Raw genomic sequence first — 24,482 nt, 5'->3', positions numbered from 1 at the left:
GTTTCAATTCTGAATGGTGGTCTTACACCAGGGCGAGACTGAGAATATCTTCCACTCTGGAACATGCCGTAATATTATATTAAATGAATAAATTGTGAAAAAACACAAAGCTTGGATTCGAACCGCCGCGCCGTTCGGAGGCCGTCGTTTAAAGTGTTAAAGAAGATTTTAAGCTTAATACGCATTTATGAGTATGACACTGACCACACCTATGTAATTTGTTAAAAAGCAACGTATTTATTTACACGTACGTCCAAGAATTACAGATATAGGTTATCTAATGCAATTAGTTCCATAGTCCCAAATAATTTATCTTAGGATTCTTGAGCATTATTTTTAATGCAAAGCTCGTGCCATGTGTAAATTACGGCTAGATTTTGTATGAAACGGGCGTTTTGGTGATTCTGACCCCATCGTTTCACACGTGGCGCGAACTGTTACCCGCTGTACGGCACGTGTGGGATTGCACTACCCTTCTAGCGATACGGGGATAGCTGCCAACCTAGCAATATATTTTTAGTTTAAAATAAAATTCATTTATTTTGTATTCATTCAAAGTTTTACGTTAGTAAAAATATACAAGCCATTAAAACACGACGTTCGTGCATATAATAAACTGGAGGAAGACAGCAGGAGACCAGGAGATAAGAAGTTTCCTGAAGTAATCAAAAGTAGCCAGAACTCTCCAGAAGGATTGTAGAATCGAAGGTAGTGAATCATTTAAATATTTATTTTTTTAAATTAAAAGCCCCCATGTTTGAGGTTACCTGCGAAAAAAAAAACAAATTAAAACATCCTGAGGTGTTTCAATCACTGAACGACGCAATATAAAGTTGAAATTTATAAAATTATTACTCAAATCATGGGATATTAGGTACATTTCCAATTTTGAAAACTACATTTAAAATAAGTTTCTGTTAAAATATTATATTACTGGTAGGTATGTATATATATATATAACTTTTTTATTGTCTGTCTGAATTATTTATCAAACAATCAGTTCCAATTTTTAAAATTATACTTTAATTCAAATAAACTTTCAGTACTTGGAACCAGATTTTCATATTTAGCAGGAATAAATAACGCACACCACAGACGACCTTAGTTTATATGTTTGATTATGTTATGTTTTGTAAATATTTATTGATTAATTTATAACCCTCTCCAATCTTTTCAATATGTTTGTCAACAATTATTGGATTGAATAAAATCATTTTATTTACCAGCAAACAAAAATATCGATCCACGAATAGAAAATCTCTCTTAATTGTGTTTAATGGTGAAATAAATGTATATATTCACATTAATATTGCAGCCCAGAAGGAGATTTAAGCGCCCTACAGGTGATGGATGTCTCACAAAAAATATTGGAAAGACCACATTCAGAGAAAATAACCAGTATTTGCGGTGACAAGGAAAAGTTCTCAAAAATACGAGTAACAAAACTTACTTGAACAATGACATAACTATTCCACAAGAAATGTTCTATGAAGACGGCGACCAATCACCCTAACAAGAAGAGTTTTCAAGTTTCCACGCCATTTAACTATAGTTTGACTTTGATTACTTTAGCCCGAGCAAGTCGGGCAAAAATGCAACTTTCTTTAGAAAATAAAAACCACCTAACTTTCATAAATGTGGAAAGATTGAACCACCGGATATACCACTTATAATTGAGGATTATATGGGTAATTAGAGTAGTTTTCCTTTCAAAATTTCACTAAAGGATTTAACTTAAAACCTAGTTTAGAATATTGAATGCATACATTATATTTAATTATAGTAATATTATATTGATTAAGAATGGCAGAAGAAGTCGGGGATGTCCAAGGAAGACGAGACTCAAATATCAAGAGTCAATCAAATATTCGAGTCGGGTCGTGTCGAGAGACATATTAATAGAATAATATGAATTAATGTGAATGAACAAAGCAGTGTGTGCAAAGGACAAAGACAAAGAAAAAAAAGGATTGGAAAAAAATTGGACAAAGACACTACCAATACCATGCTATAAAAGCTTTCAACAGTGTAAAACTTGAAATTAAAATTGAGGAAAATAAAAATAAATTCACACACAAAATTACAAAATGGATTAAAGAACAAAAAAGACATTATTACCAAAATGTCATAGCATAAAATAAAAATAAAACCTACACGTAACACACAAAACCAATATAAACACAAAAGATTATTTTCATTGTATTACTTTTTAATTTTAAATGTATTATTATGTATTTCGTATTTTAAATGTATTATTTTCTTTTTAAATTTAGTATTTTCTCTTTAAATAATATGTGGATTATATTTTTATATTATAAAATGAAGGCCTCAGCACGGGCAAGCCACCCAGTGAGGCCTACATTACTGGAAAACATAAATTGTAAAAAATAATGTACCAAATAAAAAAAAATTAAAAAAAGATAGAGTTGTGTGGCAGTCCTTCCTCTGGGCATACCCCTGCTTTGAAACGGCGTGATGGTTAGTGTGATGTATGGTAATTAAGTTGAGTAGTTAATCGATAGATGGCGGTAGACATAAAGCTTACGTCTGTGTCCAGCCAGGTGACGCTAGTATAGCAGGTACTTGCGAGTGATATTATCGGACAGTACAAGCGTATGGAGGCTCAGAGATTTACCTACCCTCGGGTAACGAACAGTGTAGTTTAGCCGAGAAGGTTATTGCAACGTAAATAAAAGCAATTATATTAAAAAACTTTTACTGTTTTAAAGAGTTCCCAACATCCGAAGTCTGCATAAGTAAAAGCAGATATAACTACTGACACAACAGTTAGTTAGTTTGTTAATTAAGTTCGATTATCGTGAAAACATTACTGTACCAAAATGTTATTTAAAGTGAACAAAATTGTAACCCCTTGACAGTGCTATTGAAAAGTTGTAAATTTGCGTATTTTTAATAATTTTACCGGAGAATAGAGTGTTTTTGATACCAATTTGTTTTGTATGTAAATCTATCAAACCCACGCGAGGACGATACATAATTTTATTCAATTTGTGGATTTTATCAATTGTTAGTATTATTGAGTGGGAACGTTTGATTTGTTTGATGTAGCTACACCCGCAATTGACAATCGGGAAATCTATTTGTTATTTTCAGAATTGAATAATTTTGTTTGTAAATTAAATGCTTTTTTCTACTAGCCATACATAACATTCACACGAGTACTGATCATATAATCAGCAGGGAAATAAACTCTAACGATTTAAAAAAAAGTGATGACGTCAATTATTATCACAATACTCGTAGTATAAGCAGGAAACTGGTGAATCTACATTCCATTCAAATTGGGAGGCGGGTATGGGTACCGTCGCCCCAGGAACAATTTATTGGATAACCAACATCCCTGCCGTAGGTCACCCCCAAGTGGTTTGCTACGTTTGGTGACTTATCCGGAGTGCTCGGATTCTTGGGGTGAGGTTTGTCTAGAGCTTGCGTTTGCCTACCTTCTGCATGGTGGGCCGGATCAGGAGAGGTTGGTTGAGGGAGACCTTTCAACCTCTCCATCTGGACTCCATTGACCCATCGCCTTGCACTGCAGTGGGGCGGATGGATTCAAACGTCCGTTTTCCTTGATACATTGACTCCAATATTCCTCATTAAAACTTATTTAGATTCGAAATGAGCATTTCTATTTGTTTCGGCAGCTGAAGGTTTAAAAAAAATTTTTGAAGGAGGGTGTACAACTCCCTCTGGAGACCGATTTTTTAAAATTAGACCCAAAAAGGGTTTTTCTAACTAGCCCCAATAAAAAAAAAGTTATTCTACAAAAAAACTCAAAATGTGAAGTAGATTTGCCAGTTTACCGCTTGTACTATGAGTTTTCAAACAACTGTATGAAACGTCATTTGGGTTTGTGTATAGTCCGTTCTGCTGTAGTTTAGAATAGTTTCTCTCTTGTTAACGGATGGGCGAAAAGCCAGCTTTGCGGCACAAATAAGAATAAGGACACGATATAAATCTCAACATTCACAATGCAATGCATTCACAATGGAATCTCACCATTTCAACCCAGATTCCAGCATGCTGGACCATGTTTTGTTGATTGCGGGGGAATCTCTTAAATTCACATCAATTTAAACAAAAAAATTTTCAATAATTACTATACAAACATTGTTGGTAATTTTCGACATAAAAATGTGGCATTCGGCGCCATTTATTTTACCAGATTATTAAAATTAAAATAATAAAAAAAAAACATTAAAATAATACAAATGTTATCTATATAAATACAAATGTGAATTTAAATATTGAAGACAATATTAGTGATTCTTAAACGCAAATCTGAGACAGAAAAATCAGAAAAGGAAACGGTCACATCTGGTCCCAGATGTGACCGTTTCCTTTTCTGATTTTTCTGTCTCAGATTTGCGTTTAAGAATCACTAATATTGTCTTCAATATTTAAATATTATAATTTGAGGTTTTACTCAATAAGTTATTCCGAAAAATAATAACAAATGTGAATGTTTGTTTGTTCAAAATCTTAAATCTCCGAGAGTTCTCCACGGATTGCTTTGAAATTTTTACACAACATTGCATTCGAATACGCGTATTTTTACTGTACAAATATTGTATAAATGTCACCAGTGACAGGCATTTTTTTTTTAAACAGAGCAATCTGTTGGACAAATGTGTCTTTTTTTTAAACAGCGCCATCTATTTAACGTAAAAGTAAAACGCGCTATTGTGTATCTGACTGAGCCACAGCAACGCATGGCGGGGTACAACTAGTTATTAATATTAATAAATGAAATTACTTGACAAATTGATTTATTGAACTCCCAAAAGACATTTTATTCTTCCGACCACCCGAACATTTAAAATTCTCGTTTCATACACAATCAATTCCCACTAGGAGATACACTTAACAATACAAGGATATACGCGACCAAAAATTATTATTCAAATCATCCAGAACCCTGTTTACTACCTTCTGGAAACCATTTATTTCCAATCTCCAGAACGAAACACAAGATCAAACCTGTTATTCCACACCACACACTGAAAAACTAACTACAAACAACATACATTTTTCAGATGGACGTTCAAAAAATACAGTAATGTTTTTCAGACGTTGATATTTTCCATTTGTCCTCAGGGTCAATTTACTAAACGTGTGTTGGAAAAAATTAAATCAAATTGTTAAATACGAACCCTCTACCAGGAGGTGTGTGTAAGATTAAGGATATTTCTCGATTTCGTTATGTTGTTTTTCTTTCTTTATTTGGTTTATCTTTGAACATAATTATACGATGTAAGTGTATATTATTTTTATATAGGTACTTAGTTCAATCTTTCATTATTTTTTAACTCCATTTTGTTTTTCTTTCAGTTTTTCAGCATATAATATAAATTTTGTGCGGAAACTTCACTGGTTCGTGCAATCGTGTAACATTTAATTATTTTAATGAAATATCGACACTAAATTAATGGTTAAACACAAAAAGTCTTGCTAATTAGATTCTTAGTTAGTGTGGTAAAGCAGGCCTTGAGGCTAGTTTAAAACAGTTTTACCCAAATAAACGCCATGGCAATTAGTCAACTTTTTCACTGTTCTGACCATACGCACTGCGTAATATTTACACCTCGTTTTGTAGTAAGGCTGAAAGTGTAAACATCTGATAGTGTTATTGTCCCAGCGTCTGGACGATGTAGGCCCTCTGATTGGTCAAATTAAAATTGTCTGTTTCGGGTTACTTGAAAATTAAGACACGATTTCATATTAAAATAGGATCGCCTCATAATAATACGAGATTTCTTCAAAAACATCGTTTCTGCTCATATAATTTTTGGATAATATCGAAGAAAACATGTTTTAGAAAGTTCATAATCCATTGGATTAATTACATTACAGTGAAAATTATCCACAGTTACGTGATTATGTTTGACGTTTATAAAAAAAATCACGCGTTCCTTCAATGGCCGATACGCACGGCTATAGATTAGATGGCTGACAGAGCGCACCTCTGGCGGTATAAAAACCAACCAAATGAATGTCGCGAATATTTAAATATGCAGCTCACAATATTTGACTACTTACGATTAACAAGCGTTTAATAAGAAGATTTCTTCTGGAAGCTTATCACTTTGTAATGGAATTTTTCATTATTATTTATATTTTTTTTGTTTATTAATTATATCTGATTTTATATTGACATGTTTTCTAATTTCTAAAATTTCAAAATTATTTATTTGCGATGCTTTATATCCTGAGTGAAGTATTTTAAGACCTGAATTTTTTATCGAAAGAGTGATCATTATTCAAACTCAGATTCAATATTTCCATTTAGATCCCTGCGATATTATTTAGTTCTGACTTCAAAGTTTCTATTGGTTCTACCTTTGTAAAAGAAATTACAATCATCCCAATTGAGTTTTTAAACTCCTGATTTTTTTGTTTGAATTTTGCTATCTTTATTATTAAGAATATATTTCTTCATTGTTATTAGTGTAAAACGCCAGTTGAATAGTACCAGGATTGTTTTTATATATAATTTTAGAAGTATCGTTATCCACAAACAGAATTCTACGCCATTGTTTATTTCTATCTTTAGAAAGACCGTTTGAAGAGAATATGTTTAATTTTTTTATTTAGTATTTCAACCATCAATTTATTCGAATAACCGTTATTAAATTCTATTTGTCTTATAAATATATTGTTTTATGGTTATATGCTATTTGTTTTTTTCAGGTCTTAAAATACTTCACTATAAATAGTTTTGAAATTTTAGAAATGAGGAAACATGTAAATATAAAAGCAGATATAATTAACAAGAATTTTTTTATAAACTTTCTTTTAAATATTTTCCCACTCAACTGGTTTTTCCCGTCTAACGACATTGTAATTCCTAATTATTATAAACCCAGCCTACTCTTACCCCTCCCCCCTCCTTCCACTTCTTCTTCCCCAATTGCAATCTATATTTAATTTTTACTTCGGTGTATACACAATAAAATGTAAACATTATATTGATTTATTTATTGGACAATTTGCATAGCGCCGCTTTTGTGAGATATCACCTCAGGGGCGCTATATTGTAATAATCTACCTTTATAAATAGATTTTTACTCTTCTGATGAAGGTGTATAAATAATCTAACTTTAAACTTTATTAGATACAGTAACAGTTGTAGGTAAAGAATTACCACCAGTTGGAGTAAAATTAATACCTTTTTATTAAACCGCCTGCTAACCTCATCGCACAATTACCCTCCTTTTATTCATAAACACGGGTACAATTAATCAATATGTAATAATCTATTTTTTAAGTCAACTTTGTTATAACTATCTTTAATTGTGACAAACTAAACGATATTGATTCAACTTATAGACATTGACGGTTGTAACACATATTTAAGCACTGCAAGTCTCCTATGAGCTAATTATATTAGGTACGATAACAGTTAATATCAGTTGTAGACATGTAGTCAATAATAGTGTTTTATTTGAAATAATCCATCACAAATAAGTAAAATTTCACTTATTCAAACAACTGTCATTCTTATTATGCGTAAATTTAGCATGTTATTATTAATTAACTCCTTCCTGTTCCGTGTTTAACAATATATATACTCACCCTCTCTCTGTGAATGTCCTAATATCTATCTATTAAATGTAACTGTTTTTAATATCACTTAAAATGGGCGAAGCCCAACCAAGAGCCGCCCGCAGGGCCTTAAGGGCCAGGGTTTTTAACTGCTAGTTTATATAATTACAAAAAAAACACTCATAAATGGAATTTTAATCAAACAATTTAACATCTAGCAAGGCAGAGGTGTTTTGGATACCCCCAGTGACATTGAGGCAAAATATAACGCTGTCTTCGAATTTTTCTAAAATTAAATTCGTAAGAATTTTCATTTTCAAAAAGGAATAATATTTTACTAATCTAGTTAGGTACTCACGTCTACATAATTTAATGTAAATAAAATATGAAATATTTGAAACGACGTTTTATCAAGTGAAAAATATTGCCTTATATACAGGGTGTATCAGGACTTCTTTAACCAGCTGTTCCTAAGCTTATAGCGTATCTAGTGCCTGTGCGGTGCTGCTGGAACGAATAATATCAACTGTCAATTATCAATAATTTATACAATACTAACTCCATGGTGCGACTGACAATTGCTAATTATTGATCGCTTACTGAGGCAATTGAAGCGATTGGCAATTGAGACATCCCATTAATGGGGGAAATGAGTATTGTTATTGATCTCATAGTCGCCATATGCAAGCGCCACTGGTGTAGTGACATGATATTTCGTTCAATTACTCCATTTGTCGAGACTTTTGAAACTCAGTTTCATCGTGTAACGAGTCTTGTTTTACTTATATTAAATCGTGATTGTCTAAAGTTATGGAAAGTAAAATCAAAAGAAAATCACAGTATTCGCAAACTTTATGCACTGTTTCAGAGGTCAACTGGGGCAAACATTAAATTAACGGGTCGACTGAAGTTCCATCGATAGATCTTCAATGCATATTGTCAATGACCTTAGTATATTGGCAATATATATTGATCGTCTCCGGATCCCTTTAAAATTAAAAAAAAATAATTAATTATCACAGAAAAGTAAATTGATATCCACATTCTACCCAAAATAAGTTCAGGTTTTTTTTTTATTTTTTATTATAACGACTATTTAAACGTTTTACATACAAAATATGATATTAAATATAGTATTTAACTCCTTCTCACTAAGATGACCTGTGCTGAAGGACTTAAGTTATTCATTCCTGTTTTATTATTTTTCTGTCGTTTTGAATGTTTTTTCATTAATCTCCTTCAGCAAGATTTTAATTCTTGATTTGTAATCATTAAAATGTTTTATTCTCTTTATATCAGGGGGAAGGATGTTGTGGAGTTTCGTCGCAAAATAAATATATGATTTCTTTGTCATTTCACTTTTTTATGGCACTGTGATTTGACCTTGTTTGACGAATACGCGGTATTGTAGAGGATTCGGTATTTTTTAATAAATTCGAGACTTTTTTAGCATATATTTATTGTACATTTGGTACATCAAAACTATTGAAAATTTCAATCGAAGGCGTTCTTATGGATATTTTCAGTATGGTCTTTATGATTAATTTTTGAATTGTGTTCAGGTTCTAGATTCAGATATAGCAGATCCCCATCCTTAAATTCCATATTCAATACGAGAATGACATGAGGCGTAATAGATTTTTTTCAGTTCCTTTTTACTTACCACATTTCTTAGATTTATCTAATTATATATTTAAGAAATATGTAAGTTTTGTATGTTTTTTCCCTGATACCTTTGATATTTCGTCCCATCTAAGATTTCCATCAATTACTACCCCGAGATATTTTATGCTTTGTGATTTTTCTATAATTGGGCATTGACAATCAAAATTATTTCTGTAGCATTCGTGTAATTTTATGTGTTGGCCCCTTGAGTTAATTTAAAATGTTATTTATTTTGTTTTGCTTATATTAAGGGTAAGTGAGTTAATTTTCAGCCAATTTTGAGATGTAATAAGCTCCTGTTCAGCCACATAAAATGTTTCCGTCCAGTTTTCTTCTTGATTAATATAACGTTATCGTCACCAACACTGAATATATTTCTTTTATTAATGTTTTCCTTTAATTATTTCACTAACCTTAACGTTAGTGATATAATTTATATAGATAATAAATAGAATCGGTCCCAGTACGCTTCCTTGGGGGACGCCATAGCTCAATAGCAATGGTTTACTCTTTTGTTTGCCAGTCTGTACTTTTTGTATCGCTGTTTAAGGTCTTTCGAGTACTTTCTGATACACCCGGTATTTCGTCGTAACATTTCAACGCGTTATTTGGTACTGCTGTACATTGCTCGTGAAATTAAAAGCATTTTTTTCTCTTTCAGCAAAAGAGTGTGCGTTGAAATCCATTTGTGGGCATTTTCTTATTCTTGTTGAATTTATTCTATTTAAAGATTTGCGAGGGATAGTTTCGAACTTGTATGCCCTCTCTGGGACACATAAAGAGCGGGGCTCAAATAAATGTTCAAATTTCCTGGCTACAGTAGAGTTAATACCATTATGCTGGAAAAGGTTAACAAGATCCTTGCTATTAGAAGACACAACTCTAAGCTTTTATAAAGCAATTCTACGGTTTTTCATCCGGGTATAGCGGGTATAAAATGAACATAATTCTGTACATGGCCTACGAAAGCCTAACTTCTAGATGAAGACGATTTATTACTTACTAAATACTTTTCACATATTTTTTTCTAGTTTTTTCTGGCTGTGGAGATCTCGAGACTGATAAATTAAAAAAAATACAAAGTTATAACACTTTCACGGGTAAAAAAATAACGTAATTATTTTGCTCATAATTAAAGTTATGAATACAATCCAAATTTTTTGGATATTGATGCATAGTAAAATACAGACGGAGTATTATCAAACTATACTTTAAGAGTGATAGTTTTTTCACCTTCCAAAAGCAGGTGAAACAAATTCTTTAGCTGGCGGTCACGGGTTCAAATCGCGGCATGAGCAAGTAAATTTTATTTGATTAAGTTGTGCTGCTTTAAATGGCTTTGGCCGTGTTTGGTGACCAGATCTGAATAGCCAGTTACTTCCCCACCTTCCACTACCCCATTCACTTTCCCTCCCCACTACCTTCAGTCTCACAACATACCCCGATTGGGGATGCCATGGCCTCAATGGTTTCAGACGGTTGGGTGCATTTGGGACTCTTATGCGGTTTCACATAAAAAATAAAATTGCCACATTGTGATTAAATATCATTAAAAACATAAATTAAGACTTGTATTTTTTTCTTTTATAATGATTTCATGTTTGGGTAATATTGGACAAATAATCACTTTTCAGTATATTACAAACATTAAGCTGAAAATCATTTGAATTAAATATATGATAAATGAATAAAATAATCTGAGAACGACGATGTCATCATTCAATTTTTTAATGAGACAGAATTTGCGATATTCAATAGAGATTAATTGTTAATTTAGATCACAGACAGGGGGAAAGACATTTAGACCTGCCCTAACGCAAAATCTAAGTATTATTTCAACGACCTGGAGATAAACCACGTGACATTCATTTTGGCACCAGGAGTTTTCCAGGATTGCTTGAATAAAACGCGACAGGTTAAGTATAATTATTTTTTTATTGGGATTGATAAATTATTAGTTAACGGCCCTGTAAAAAATAAACCAGCTGAAAAAGGTATTTAACCCTAAAGCACTTGCGCTATGAGCATTTTGCCGCCATCTGCAAATAAATTTTATTATTTTATAAAGTGTGCACTCGTGGAGCTCAGGTGCCTCTACTGCATGACCACTCACGTAAGTACATATATTTATATTTACTTATGTACACATAAATAAGAATGTTGAATTTTTTAGGAATCATTGAGGAACCAAATTGTTCGATTGCGTTCCACCGGAAAACCAAAAAATACCATACTAGGCTCATGAGCGTATTATGGTAATCGTACATGATGTATGTAACAATAAGAATAAAAAACATAACGATAAAGGAATTTTTATGGGAAAACAAAAATTAAAAAATTGCATATTATTATAGAAACCATATTAAAAATAAATTTACTGTGCAACGAACACGGTATGTACATGCATCAAGACTATTTTGCTGAATATGATGAAAATAGTGAAAACATATTAAATTGTGTTCATTTTTAGCTCAAGTTCATGAAAAAAATTATTCATAAAAGTAAACAATCTTACCCATAGATGATTATATTAATTGAATAAATTTATTTTTTTCGACACGTTTATGTTTTATATTGAACCTTTCATAAAAAAATATAAGTTTTTTTAACTACAAATGTGCAAAAAATTGATTGAAGTAATGGGCGGCAAAATGCTACCCACGCAGCTACACACGAATTGCGGTAAGGCGTGACTACTCTAGGGTTAAATACACATTACTTCCATCACAAAACAGTTTCAAAAAGAGATTTTCTGTGAAGAAGTTTGTCCGACTCTAATTAAATTTTATAGAATCGTCGCTATTTGTCACATTAATAAATCTCAAGTACCAAACTTTTCCCACAAAATGAAGTTACCGACTAAATTCAACGTGATTAGACCAAAATACATCCCGGGGAATTGAAATTTTCCTTTTAAAACTGTCTTCGTTTCCCGAGATAGACTTATTTTCTGGTTTCTTGCTAAAATTACACTTCTTGTTACAGGATTATTAAGAATATTTCGCTTATCACTTCTATTTTCGCTTTAATGAGAAATTTAATGGGAGACAAAACAAAACCTTTTCAGGCAAAGACGAAAATAATAAGACCTAATTTTTGAATAGCTATCTCACGGCCCCTTTTAGTCAGAATGTAGTGAAGTTTAAGTTGACGAATAATTATAAGCAATAATTAGTTGTCTGAAATATCATTACAAATTGAAAATATCTCCCGAGTAAAAATAAATGCCGCCAACGGGAATTTATTTCAGGCGACTAATTATTGCTTATAATTATTTGTTATCTTATAACCTTGTCTTATAAACATTAGTTTATCATTAAAAAAATAATATGTTTAAGTTAAGTAAAATTAACACTTGACAGAAGACGCTTTTGTTTGCGCGTTTATTCAATACCAATAGAAATAGAAATGTTATCAAATTTAATCTATGAAATATTCACTCTTTTGTGAATGTCAGAGTTCCAACTGCTCAGTGCTCACAACTGTCCGTACATGGAGAGAAATCGATTTTAGCCATCACGATAAATTAACAGACCTTATCAATAAAACATCAACTTAAGAATGTTTAATCTCTTTGCCTGTCATCTTTCTTCGTTTAGAGATTATGGCATCACAAAATAATCAGGTTGTGATGCTCGGGGGACTGTGGTTCGAAGGAAATAGGGAAGAGGTAGGTGGGGAAATACCTGAATTTTCAGATCAGGTCACCAAAAACGGCTAAAGCCATTTCAAGCAAATGCTTAGATTCTGAATAGTGATCCTTGAGGGTACCTACCACTCATTTGCCGCAAATAAGCAATATATATATTTTTTTGAATATGTGAAAAAAGACACGTTAATAATAGATTAGAACGCATGACCTCCGGTTTGAGAATATAATATAGTGCTTAGCTAATTAATATTATAATCAGTCTGTGTCATGACAAACATATTTTGCCAAATTTCAAATCAATGCTTGCTCCATATGAGATGAAAACCGAGGTTCACCTGTATTTTACCTAATTTATGAGCAGTAAATTTTTAACTATTACTTACGTCCAGCTGTAAAAAACGCCAAAAAATCACGAAATAACACAAGGCTAAAGAACTTACAAAAACGAATTACATTTAATGACAAAATAATTTATGCTTTTGGCCACAATAATAAATCTCAAAACTACGTAATTATAGCTGTTGTTCAGATTTGATACCTAATAATAAATAAAATATAGTAAATAATGGATCATTTTTATAATACAAGTTTTGTAAAATATTACACCATAAACATTATTTTAAGCTAGAAAATTAAATTAACTCATGTTAAACTCCATTTAAAATGCGTTGATTATGGATTATAAGAGGTGTTTTAAAATCCAAAAAGGCCACAGACATATGAATATATAGACTAGAAATTAAAGGTGAGGGGTAAAATCAACTGTTGAAGAACGAAGGGGGTAAAGCTGACTGATTCGTCAATAAATCAATCTGACAGTATATAGGCATCTCGCATTATAATATCACCATTTAGTTCTTAAAAGTAAAATCTGCTTTTAAATGAATTGACATTTTTACATGGGAGCGCAAATTACTCGCCACGTTATGAACAAATTTGCGAAGTCCAAATTCGGCAAAAAAAAATTACTTCTATTTTTAGAGTCAAATATTTTTTTTACGTATTTAGTAAAGACACTTTTATAAGTGTTCATAATTTACTTCCCAGTAACAACGATGCGCACACTTCAGAATTGCTTCATTCGACCAGATGTATCTCGATGTGATAGTATATGTTTCTACAACTGATTCATATTATACGACGTGAATAAGCTTAAAATGATGCTTACATATGGAATGTAATACGATAATTGGGTTTATTCTCTTTTTCACATCTATTTTTACAAGTTTTCATAGCACAAGCCACCATTTCGCCGTGTTATTTCGTAAAATGCCTCGACCATAGCTCGAAGCTAGTTCGAACAAGAATGATGACGTCACATTCTCAAGATTCACGGGAAGCCATACGCGAGCCCAGCCGGCTCCAATGGAACCGGTATGGGGAGTGGGGAATAATACGCTTTTAATCACTTAGGGCAGGTCTGCTAATATTGCATATGTCTATAAAAAAGGCGATTTTTTGTCTTGGATTGCGCATTACTTTTAAAAGAATTTATTAGCTATACATACAAGGTAGAAAAAGTCAAATATATAACTTACCACAAAGGAAGATGATGGTGTACACAGTGACTATACTGTTCCATTGGTGTTTGCTTTGGCCCATTTTGAAGCAATAATCTCACTTTTTATTCGTACATTATAAAACCACTTTGCACTCGTTTATGATAACGTCACTAGATTTCAATTCACCGTATCGCCACTTGATTTAAATTCACATTTTACACGTATTCCGTTGGAGCTCTCTAGATTAAGCACATTCGGGAGAACTAGTTAAGCTGAGAGTTATCTGTAACAAAAGAAAAATAACTCATTAATTACATGATACGTGACAATTTTCGCTAAGTAATAATGGCAATAGTAATTAAGTAATGATTTAAATTCAGATGGTGAAATAATTACTCGTGCGGGGGTCTAGTGAAATCGATAATTTTACAAAATCGAATCCATAAGCAAAACTACGGATTTTTTTTTTTAATGTATTTTTTTTTTATTTTTTTTTTATTTATTGTTTTGGTGTTTGATTGGTAGAATTCCATTTAATTTTTTAAATTTTTTTATAAAAATTTTAAATAAATCAAATTTAAAAATGTTTTCATAATTATTAAGTTCTGCAAGTATTTCTGTTATTTTTACAGTTTTTAATGTGACAGCTGTTTCGGCTTTTGAGGCCATTATCAAACTGTTAACATTATCAACAATTTTATAATGGCCTCAAAAGCCGAAACAGCTGTCACATTAAAAACTGTAAAAATAACAGAAATACTTGCAGAACTTAATAATTATTATAACATTATTAAATTTGATTTATTTTAAATTAATTGAAAAAAAAAAAAAAACAAACTACGGATGATTTTATAAGCACGAGCACGGGCGCGTTGTTGATATCATATTTTTGATAATGCAATAAATCAGAAATTGATATAAGCTCGCAACACTGGCGCATCTCTCTGTGAATTGACATTCCTAAGCGTGAGAGAGCTACGTAAAGGTTAAAAATACTAATAATTTGACAATTTCGGATTGAAATCTTAACTTTATTATATGTTGGCAGTCCACATGTAGGTACTTTTTAACAATAAAAATGGAGTAAATTAATTCATGAGGTCATTAGTTATAACTAACAACTTTTGTTTCTCTATGCTAGAACGGAATCAGTTGATCGCGTCTTAGATAAATTAATTAAGTTTATAGATCGCGTATGCAGTTGTGCATATTGGCAGCTTATCCGACACCTACGAGTAACGAACGTAACGACTTTTGTCTACTTACAATCGAAATCATATTCTGACCGTGCTCGCAAATATCACTATCTGGCCATAGATGACGGATTTTGTCAATACCGTATGGACATATGGGCATTACCGATCAGCCTAATTTTTTTTAATTGGTCCAAATTATTCGTATTCCTGTTAAAAACGGGACTGCAGGTCTTTAACGAATGAATTGACAGATTTCCTAACAAAGTATCAGTAAAACTCGAATTTGGTATGGGGACGGCGGAACATGTGTTCATAAAAATACTAGTACTCTCGCTTTACGTCATTGTATTTATCAGGAATAGCACACCTATATGAACACGTGTTCCGATATATTATGAATGGACTCATATTTTATAAGGAAGTGGATAACTATCACGTTTTTAACAGGATTTCAATAAATCAGCGATACTTATTGTTCTCCGAGTACTCGGATGTCTGTTTCATACGGTGACCGGATAAATCATCAAAATGATAATTCATCACATCTTTAAAAAGTTATATAAAATCATGGAAAATGATGAAACAAAAACTTTATAAACTGGGTTAAGTAGGTTGGGTCAGGTAAGGTTAGGTTAGGTTTAATTTTTTTTTAATCGTTTCTAATGACTTTATATCTCTTTTTAAAGGTTGTATCGAACGTGAAAACATGATTTGCTGCATTTGGTTCGATTGCGACTAAGGTTGAACACCTGCAAGTTTGATCACCCTTTTTCCAACCTATAATGTTTACGAGTTGAAAAATGCACAAAAATTATCGGTTACTAGGCGAATCGAGCCGGAGAAAAATCGAAATATTGACAAACCAGTCGCTGTGCGAAATTATTATTCTCACCTTAAAACACCTGCGTCTGAAACGAAAACAAGTTGTGGTAAAGATAATGACGTCACAAGAGGGCTTGCCAGAGAAATGATAAATAACTAAAAACACTACAATATTCGTCAGTCAAATTTCAAAAATTAACACGAGTGGACGGAACACCTCCAGTTAAAACGCGATCTGTTAACTGTAATTATAAATTCCTGAGTGTCAACTGAAATCTGTAGTCGCTTCTGTTTCTCCATCACGGCACAATCATTTTAAAGATTACAACTATTTCTAACGAGCTGTTTACGGCCGGCACTTTATCAGCTGAGTCAGACGCATCTGTCATCATTACAATAATGGGGCGTCTCCGTGTGCCGGCTCTTATAATCTACCGACTGAACTGCCCACTGCCGGTGATCACCTAGAGGCTGGCCAATCCCTGCTACATTGATGCCGACAACCTAGATTCTGATGAATTCCTCTTTGCTACCGACTGAACCAGCCACAGATGCTGACAACCTAAAGGCTGACGAATACCTGCTGGCTACCGACTGAACTGCCCACTGCCAGTGATCACCTAGAGGCTGGCCAATCCCTGCTGCATTGATGCTGACAACCTAGAAGCCGGCCAATTCCTCCTGGCTACTAACTGAATAAGCCATTGATGCTGAAAACCTAGAAGCCGGCCAATTCTTCCTGGCTACCAACTGAATTAGCCATTGATGCTGAAAATCTAGAACCCGGCCAATTCTTCCTGGCTACCAACTGAATTATCCATTGATGCTGATAACCTAGAAGCCGGCCAATTCTTCCTGGCTGCCAACTCAATTAGCCATTGATGCTGAAAACCTAGAACCCGGCCAATTCTTCCTGGCTACCAACTGAATTAGCCATTGATGCTGATAACCTAGAGGCTGACCAATTCTTCCTGGCTACCAACTAAATTGGCCATTGATGCTGAAAACCTAGAAGCCGGCCAATTCTTCCTGGCTACCAACTGAATTAGCCATTGATGCTGAACACCAAGAGGCTGGCCAATTCTTCCTGGCTACCGACTAAATTAGCCATTGATGCTGAAAACCTAGAACCCGGCCAATTCTTCCTGGCTACCAACTGAATTATCCATTGATGCTGAAAACCTAGAAGCCGGCCAATTCTTCCTGGCTACCAACTGAATTAGCCATTGATGCTGATAACCTAGAGGCTGACCAATTCTTCCTGGCTACCAACTAAATTGGCCATTGATGCTGAAAACCTAGAAGCCGGCCAATTCTTCCTGGCTACCAACTGAATTAGCCATTGATGCTGAACACCAAGAGGCTGGCCAATTCTTCCTGGCTACCGACTAAATTAGCCATTGATGCTGAAAACCTAGAACCCGGCCAATTCTTCCTGGCTACCAACTGAATTATCCATTGATGCTGAAAACCTAGAAGCCGGCCAATTCTTCCTGGCTACCAACTGAATTAGCCATTGATGCTGAAAACCTAGAAGCCGGCCAATTCTTCCTGGCTACCAACTGAATTAGCCATTGATGCTGATAACCTAGAGGCTGACCAATTCTTCCTGGCTACCAACTGAATTAGCCATTGATGCTGAACACCAAGAGGCTGGCCAATTCTTCCTGGCTACCGACTAAATTAGCCATTGATGCTGACAACCTAGAAGCTGGCCGATTCCTGCTGGCTACCAATTGAACTGGCCACTGCTGCAGCAGTTGCCCACGCCATTTACTGTATCGTATGGCGCGATGATGCACAACGTGCTCCAATCTGAAATTATCGCTGAAAGGATTCCGGTTGAATCAGTTTTCTATCTGTGTTTTAAATCCCAGTTGTATTGAAATACATATAACTATTTATTGTGAATTGGGCTGGCTGTAAAAAATCTGATGTGTGCCGGTGCTTATTATTTACAGTCTTTTCTTGTGCAGGCAAACACGTCCCGTACAGGTGTGTTAAATTGTCGATGTGTTGATTTATCATAGAACCGTTTCACACACCAATAACTCGGTCTCGGCACACACTTCTTGCCTCATTCACATTCATATATACTCTTCTATTATTCTGATTCTTGACATGGCCCGACTCATGTATCTGATTAACACTATCGTGACATGTCTTCATCAGGAGTCCCCAACTTCTTCTACCATTCAAAAAATATTCTCTTTACACTCCTTTCTCGTTAATTTGCCCTACGTGCCCAAACCATCTAAGCATTCCTAACTTAATCATACTCATTACGCTTATATCAGCCTTGCATTCTCTGCGGTTGTCCACATTTCTCACACGAGCATGCATGGTTTTACCGCCCATCCGCCCCAGATATCTCATTTTACAGCATTCAATCTGCCTTCATCATTTCTCTGCCAGCTCCATACCTCACTGTCAAACATCAGGGTAAGTATCAGCACTCCATTGTGGACTGCTAGCTTCGTTTCTTTGGACATTTTTTTGCTAGCGCCAACCGCGTTCACTCCTCCATTAATGGAGTTACCTGCATTAACTCTACTTTCAATATCTTTATCAGCCTTCCCATCTCTCGTAAACTTCCCAAATACACAAACTCATCCGACCTCTCCAAGTTCTCATCGTTTACAACTATATTGCACACTGTTTTCGTACTCTCTCTTTCAAATACCATGAATTTAGGATATATATTTTTTTTTTTTTTTTTTTTTTTTTTTATTGTTTTTGTGTTTAATTCGTAGAACTCCATTTAATTTTTTTATAAATTTAATTTAGATTAAATTTGATAATATTATTATTAAGTTCTGCAAGTGTTTTAGTTTTTTATTATTGTGACAGCTGTTTCGGCTTACAAGGCCATTTTCAAACTGTTTGAAAATGGCCTTGTAAGCCGAAACAGCTGTCACAATAATAAAAAACTAAAACACTTGCAGAACTTAATAATAATATTATCAAATTTAATCTAAATTAAATTTATAAAAAAAAAAAAAAAAAAAAAAAAAAAAAAAAAAAAAAAAAAAAAAAAAAAAAAAAAAAAAAAAATGAATTTAGGAGTTGAAATTTTAAGAAAAATGTCGATCATTGAAAAAAAGTTAACCATTCTTCGTGGTATTTGCGAAAATCCTAACCGGAAAATCATTACACGTGCCGGAAAAATTGTACTCAAACATCATACATGAGAAAATCAATCAAATACAATCTCCCCCAACAATTTTATTTTCTGACAAATTGAGTGCGTATGACATTGATTGATTATTGTCCACGATGAAATTCATTCCAACAAGTGATTTGACAGCAACCTCGAAGTAGTGTTTAATTGTTATTCAGGACTGAACTGGCATTTAAAATTGATCTTTTGTTTTCTTCAAATAATTTTTTTTCTTTTAATCTTATTTTAGTTAGAACATAATAAATTTCTCGCAACTATTTTTCGCAATTTAGGAAGCTTGTATGGGTTCAGCCATACTTAGAACCATTTATTGGATAACCAAAACCTCTGCAATTGGTCACCATTGGGGTTCGTGGGGTGAGCTGTGTCCCGGTGTCGACAACAGATGCGTCTGCCCACCAATTGCGTTGCAGGTCTGATCGGGAGAGATTGGTTAAAGAATACCTTTTGTCTTCTCCAGAACATCGCCTTGCACTGCAGTGGGCACTTCTTCTCCTTCCTGTCCTAAAAAGACTCACCACACAGCATCTCCGAATATGACATAGGCCATGAAGGGAATTACTTTCTTCAAGGCCACCTGTGTGGAGCTAATGTAAAAAAACTTATTTAACTGTCTAACTAGGAAGATTTTTCCCTATTTCAGGATAGCCAAAATTCCATGTTCGATTAAAATAATTGTGTCTCATACCTGTCGTCATTTAAGAAAAACATTACTGTTAACTTAATAAACAAGCCCTCATAACCCTCCAATACTTAATGAAATTCAGATACATAGGTACACATGCAGGTTCACATACACACACGCAAACCATAAACATTTTGCTATATTCCGTTTATCTATATTTTTTACCTAAAATCATTCCCTAGCATGAACGAGCTCCTCCCTGTAAAATGTAAGTAATCACTCACTAAATATTTCATTGACACATGTCATCGGTATTGATCATTGTGATAATTTCCTTTAAAAACCTTGGTACTGCTAGCATTCATTTTTACTGTTTTGAGATAAAGAAATATAGTGTTTTTTGATATTTTGTATTAACCTCTATTAATTTAATTAATTTATTAAAGAAATCTATTATCAAAAACAGTAAAAATTCACAAACGAAACTTTAAATAGCCTGCTGCTAAACGAATTATAAATTTGCACATCCAACACTGATCTTCGGGACCGTCAAATTTTATCTACGTAGGTACTGTTTGTTTACAAAAATAATAAAAAAAAAATGAAATGCAATGCAATGTAACCCATATTTCAAACAGAGTAACTAACTACATGGGGAAAAATGATCCTGTTAAACAGTGACAGCATGCTATGTTTCTGATAAAATTTTAGTCATTCAGAATATATCGAGAAAACTTATTCTTCTCCGAATAGATTACGGCATGCTGCAATATAAGTATCTCCGTGTTGCGCCAAACGCATAAAACATTTGCTTTTACTGATAATTTGTTACGAATACTTCTCAATTCATTCGTTAAAAGCCCGCAGTCCCATTTTTAACAAGAAAACAAATAATTTAATAAGATTTTTAATAAATTAACAGTATTTCATATCAGTAGAGTAGTACATAGAAAAAATCAATATAATATACAGTAAAACACAGCCCAGAAAAAAAGAGATATGGAAAGTAGTTATGTGCGTTGTAAAAATAATCAACTAAACGATTTATTTCTATTTCTAAGTATTACTTAAGTCTCCACGTGTGCTGGCAGAGTGAATGGAAGTCCACACATACTTTTAGTTTTCGGACTCGTATCACTCAGACTCGTCATCAGTATTTTTATTTTCTTCTGTTTTTCCTGGGCATCCCTAACCTCTACCATACTCTGTGCTTCAAATATGTTGTCGGCACTCCTCCATCCGCTCTAAATATACAAACCGTGTAAGCGAGGGACCTATCTAGCTTATTATCTAGGTTTAAATCTGAATTATCTTCAAATCAAACCTTGGCTTTTTTTAGCATTTGGGTATTTTTAACAAACAACAACGTCGTCGTACGACAAGATGATCTAGAAAAACACAGCAAAATTGACGATAACTTATAGATATATTATGGCAATGGGTAAAGAATATTGTACGTTCACATCGCCCGGAGAACGATGACGTATAGTTCCCGAGAGAATCCGTGAGGGGAATCGAAAACCCGCTTTAGAAATGGTGGATTAACGAGATAAACAAGACCAGTAGGCACTTGAAAGCATATATCAAATGTTTAGAGAAGTGAAGCATAATATGTATTTTGTTATTGTGGACGACAAAAACGGAAAGCTATGTTGATTGTATTTTGTACGTGGAAGGAACAACAACACATACGTTATTTAAAATACACATAAAGATAAATTTATTATTATTATTTATAATTTATGAAGATTCGTGTGTGAGATATACGCAGAACATAACGTATGACGTCAGTGCCTTAGGGGAGCTTAGGAGATAACTTGCATAATGTTTGGGGGTATGTTGATACCCAGCGCGGGGAGTGAGTCATGGGAGAATACTCAAGATAGAAGAAGGTTGGGGAAGGTTGTGGAAAGAAGGAGAATAAGGGAGAAAGGTGTATAGTACACTATGGAGAAGGAACGGATCAAATATTTCACACCGCACCGTAGCATACTTGCTTTTTACCCATTAAAACTTATTAATTATTATAAAGCAGATATTTTTTTGAAGAGCAAAATCGCTTGAGGTCTTATTTCTGTTGTCATGCATTTATGAACATATGGAATTGCTGTAATTTTGTTATGAAAGTTTACCTTTTATCTTAAATATTGTTTTTTTTTATTTACAACTGTCGATTTCATAGTTAAAATACTTTTCAGAGTTTAAATTAAAGCCCGCCAAAACGATCAAAATCTGATGGGGTACGCATGACGTCATACGTACCTCGGTTTTTTGGTTCACAGTAAGGTTAGTATAAAATTTAGAAATCCCAATTAAAATATTTAACAAGATTTCTAAAAAATATGAAATCTTTAGAAATAATTGTCCTCATTCTAATGCATGTGTAGGGTATCTATCGGAACCCGCCGACCAAACTCAGGGAGTTTAAATATCTTCCGCTTTCAATCGCTTTTACAGGATGATTTATTAATTCTACATATACGTAGATATTACGTTCTTTTTATTCATATATGTAGAATAAAAGTAATACATTTAGAATCAGCGTAGCAATAAAAAGATAGTTTGTTGACATTAAAGCCTGTTGACAGTATATAGAAAGTTGATGGACAACTTAAGTAAGTTAATATAATTAAATTAACCTAATAAGTATTGCTAATTTATTAAAATCTCTTCAAATTATTGGTGATCCGGTTGATGGAAATGAAATGGCAGGCATTTAACAAATGAATTAACAGGTTTGCTGATACACTTTTTGTACATTTCGGATACATTATCTTGATCTCGGAACACATGTTCTAACGGGATTGCAGGCCTTTTACGAATGAATTTATAGGCTTCCTGATTAACTTTTAGTACATGAATTATCACGATGTTTGAACACGATAAAATTATTTGACTCCTTAAGAGTCGAAAAACCTGTTGTAATAATATATCCTAATATTAAAATGAAACCAGTTTTACACAAATATATTTCCATTTTAATACGACGATTGTGCATTTCAATTTCGAACATCCACATTTTGACATGTTTCTCTTTAAGGCGACATAAGATTCTCATAACAGGGGTTTGTTCGACGCTCCCCTTTTTTAATTATTTCTGATGAACGTATTACTAAAATCTCAAATGTTTCTACGGATATGAGTTATTTATATTTAATAAAAATAAAAACAAGACCTTACCGTTCAAATATTTTTAATTAAACGGTTTGAAAATTTTACAAAACGCTTTTCAAATATAAAACAAGCGGTGAGCACCTGATTTTATTTTTCTGGACGATTTATTAGTAACTTTCCGTGCAAAATCGACAGAAAGTCCGTCTATTACGCCGGGACGCGCCTTGAATATTGTTTTACACGTCTTTATGACTTATGTCGTTAAGATTCCACTTTATTACTTTATTACTTTCACACTTTATTTTAGAGATTTGATGAGGCAAATTCAACCGCAGATCTGTCCAATACACCAGGGCCGCGTGTCGCAATTTGTGCACGGCTGCTTCACTTACGTCGTTAATATTCTGGCTTTATTTTAGGGTATTGTCTTACGTTGAAACTAGTTAAATTTTGCCTAGAGAGATCATGTTTGAAAAAAAAGTTGAATATTTCAAAACAATGGATTTGGACATGTTACACAATTTAACACTGGGCTATCGTTATGTTGTTTTTATCTTTATTAGGGGACAAAAAATAATGAAAAAAGATATAGAGAAAAAATAAATATTGTTTAAATTCTTCCAAGAGAAGGCACAATTTAAATTTTTAAAAATTAATTATTTTATTTTTACATCCCCACCTTCTTTTTTATCGTCTCTACCCTCTACCTTAAGCCTTATAACATGCTCAATTGGGGATGCCATAGTCTCACTGTCTCTAGACGGTTAGAAGTAGTCTAGTAGTAGTAGAACTCTTTCACGGTTTTCACTTTTGAAAGAATATGTAAGAAATGCTTTAAAATATTTTATTTTAAAAATTTCCCTATTTTTGGTTCTTAACCCGAAAAATATTTAATATTTCATGGTTAAAATGCCATCCGAACCCCCTAGCTCTCAGGAAGATTACCATAACCTCATTTTCATGAACATGTACGTGAAAATAATGCGCGCCAGTATATCTATTATAAATATTTTATTCTCTCAAGAAACTTTAAAATATGGTCACGATCTACTTCCCTGACTCCAGTGGCGTGGCGTTGCAATTTTCATTCTGGGGCTACGTGATGCATGGGCGTATGTGGGGGAGAAACACAGTAACTGTTGGCGCTATTTCACACGTATCC

General features: G+C 33.4%; 1 protein-coding gene across 1 annotated transcript in view; it reads right to left on the bottom strand.

Annotated features, from left to right (window-relative positions):
* The window catches only part of LOC149417277 (uncharacterized), a 110,975-nt gene that overhangs the window by 39,227 nt on the left and 47,266 nt on the right, over positions 1-24,482 (bottom strand). Inside the window, exon 2 of the mRNA XM_089639970.1 lies at positions 14,419-14,665. Within this exon, the coding sequence (XP_089496096.1) occupies positions 14,419-14,482 (64 nt within the window). The 5' untranslated portion in view covers positions 14,483-14,665. The remainder of the gene's footprint in view (positions 1-14,418; positions 14,666-24,482) is intronic.

The sequence above is a fragment of the Hesperophylax consimilis genome, chromosome 15 (assembly GCF_061612785.1).
Source record: "Hesperophylax consimilis isolate HC1 chromosome 15, BYU_Hcon_1.0, whole genome shotgun sequence".
NCBI lineage: Eukaryota > Metazoa > Arthropoda > Insecta > Trichoptera > Limnephilidae > Hesperophylax > Hesperophylax consimilis.
The sequence above is the reverse complement of the archived record's forward strand: the minus strand, read 5'-3'. Positions and strand labels throughout refer to the sequence as shown.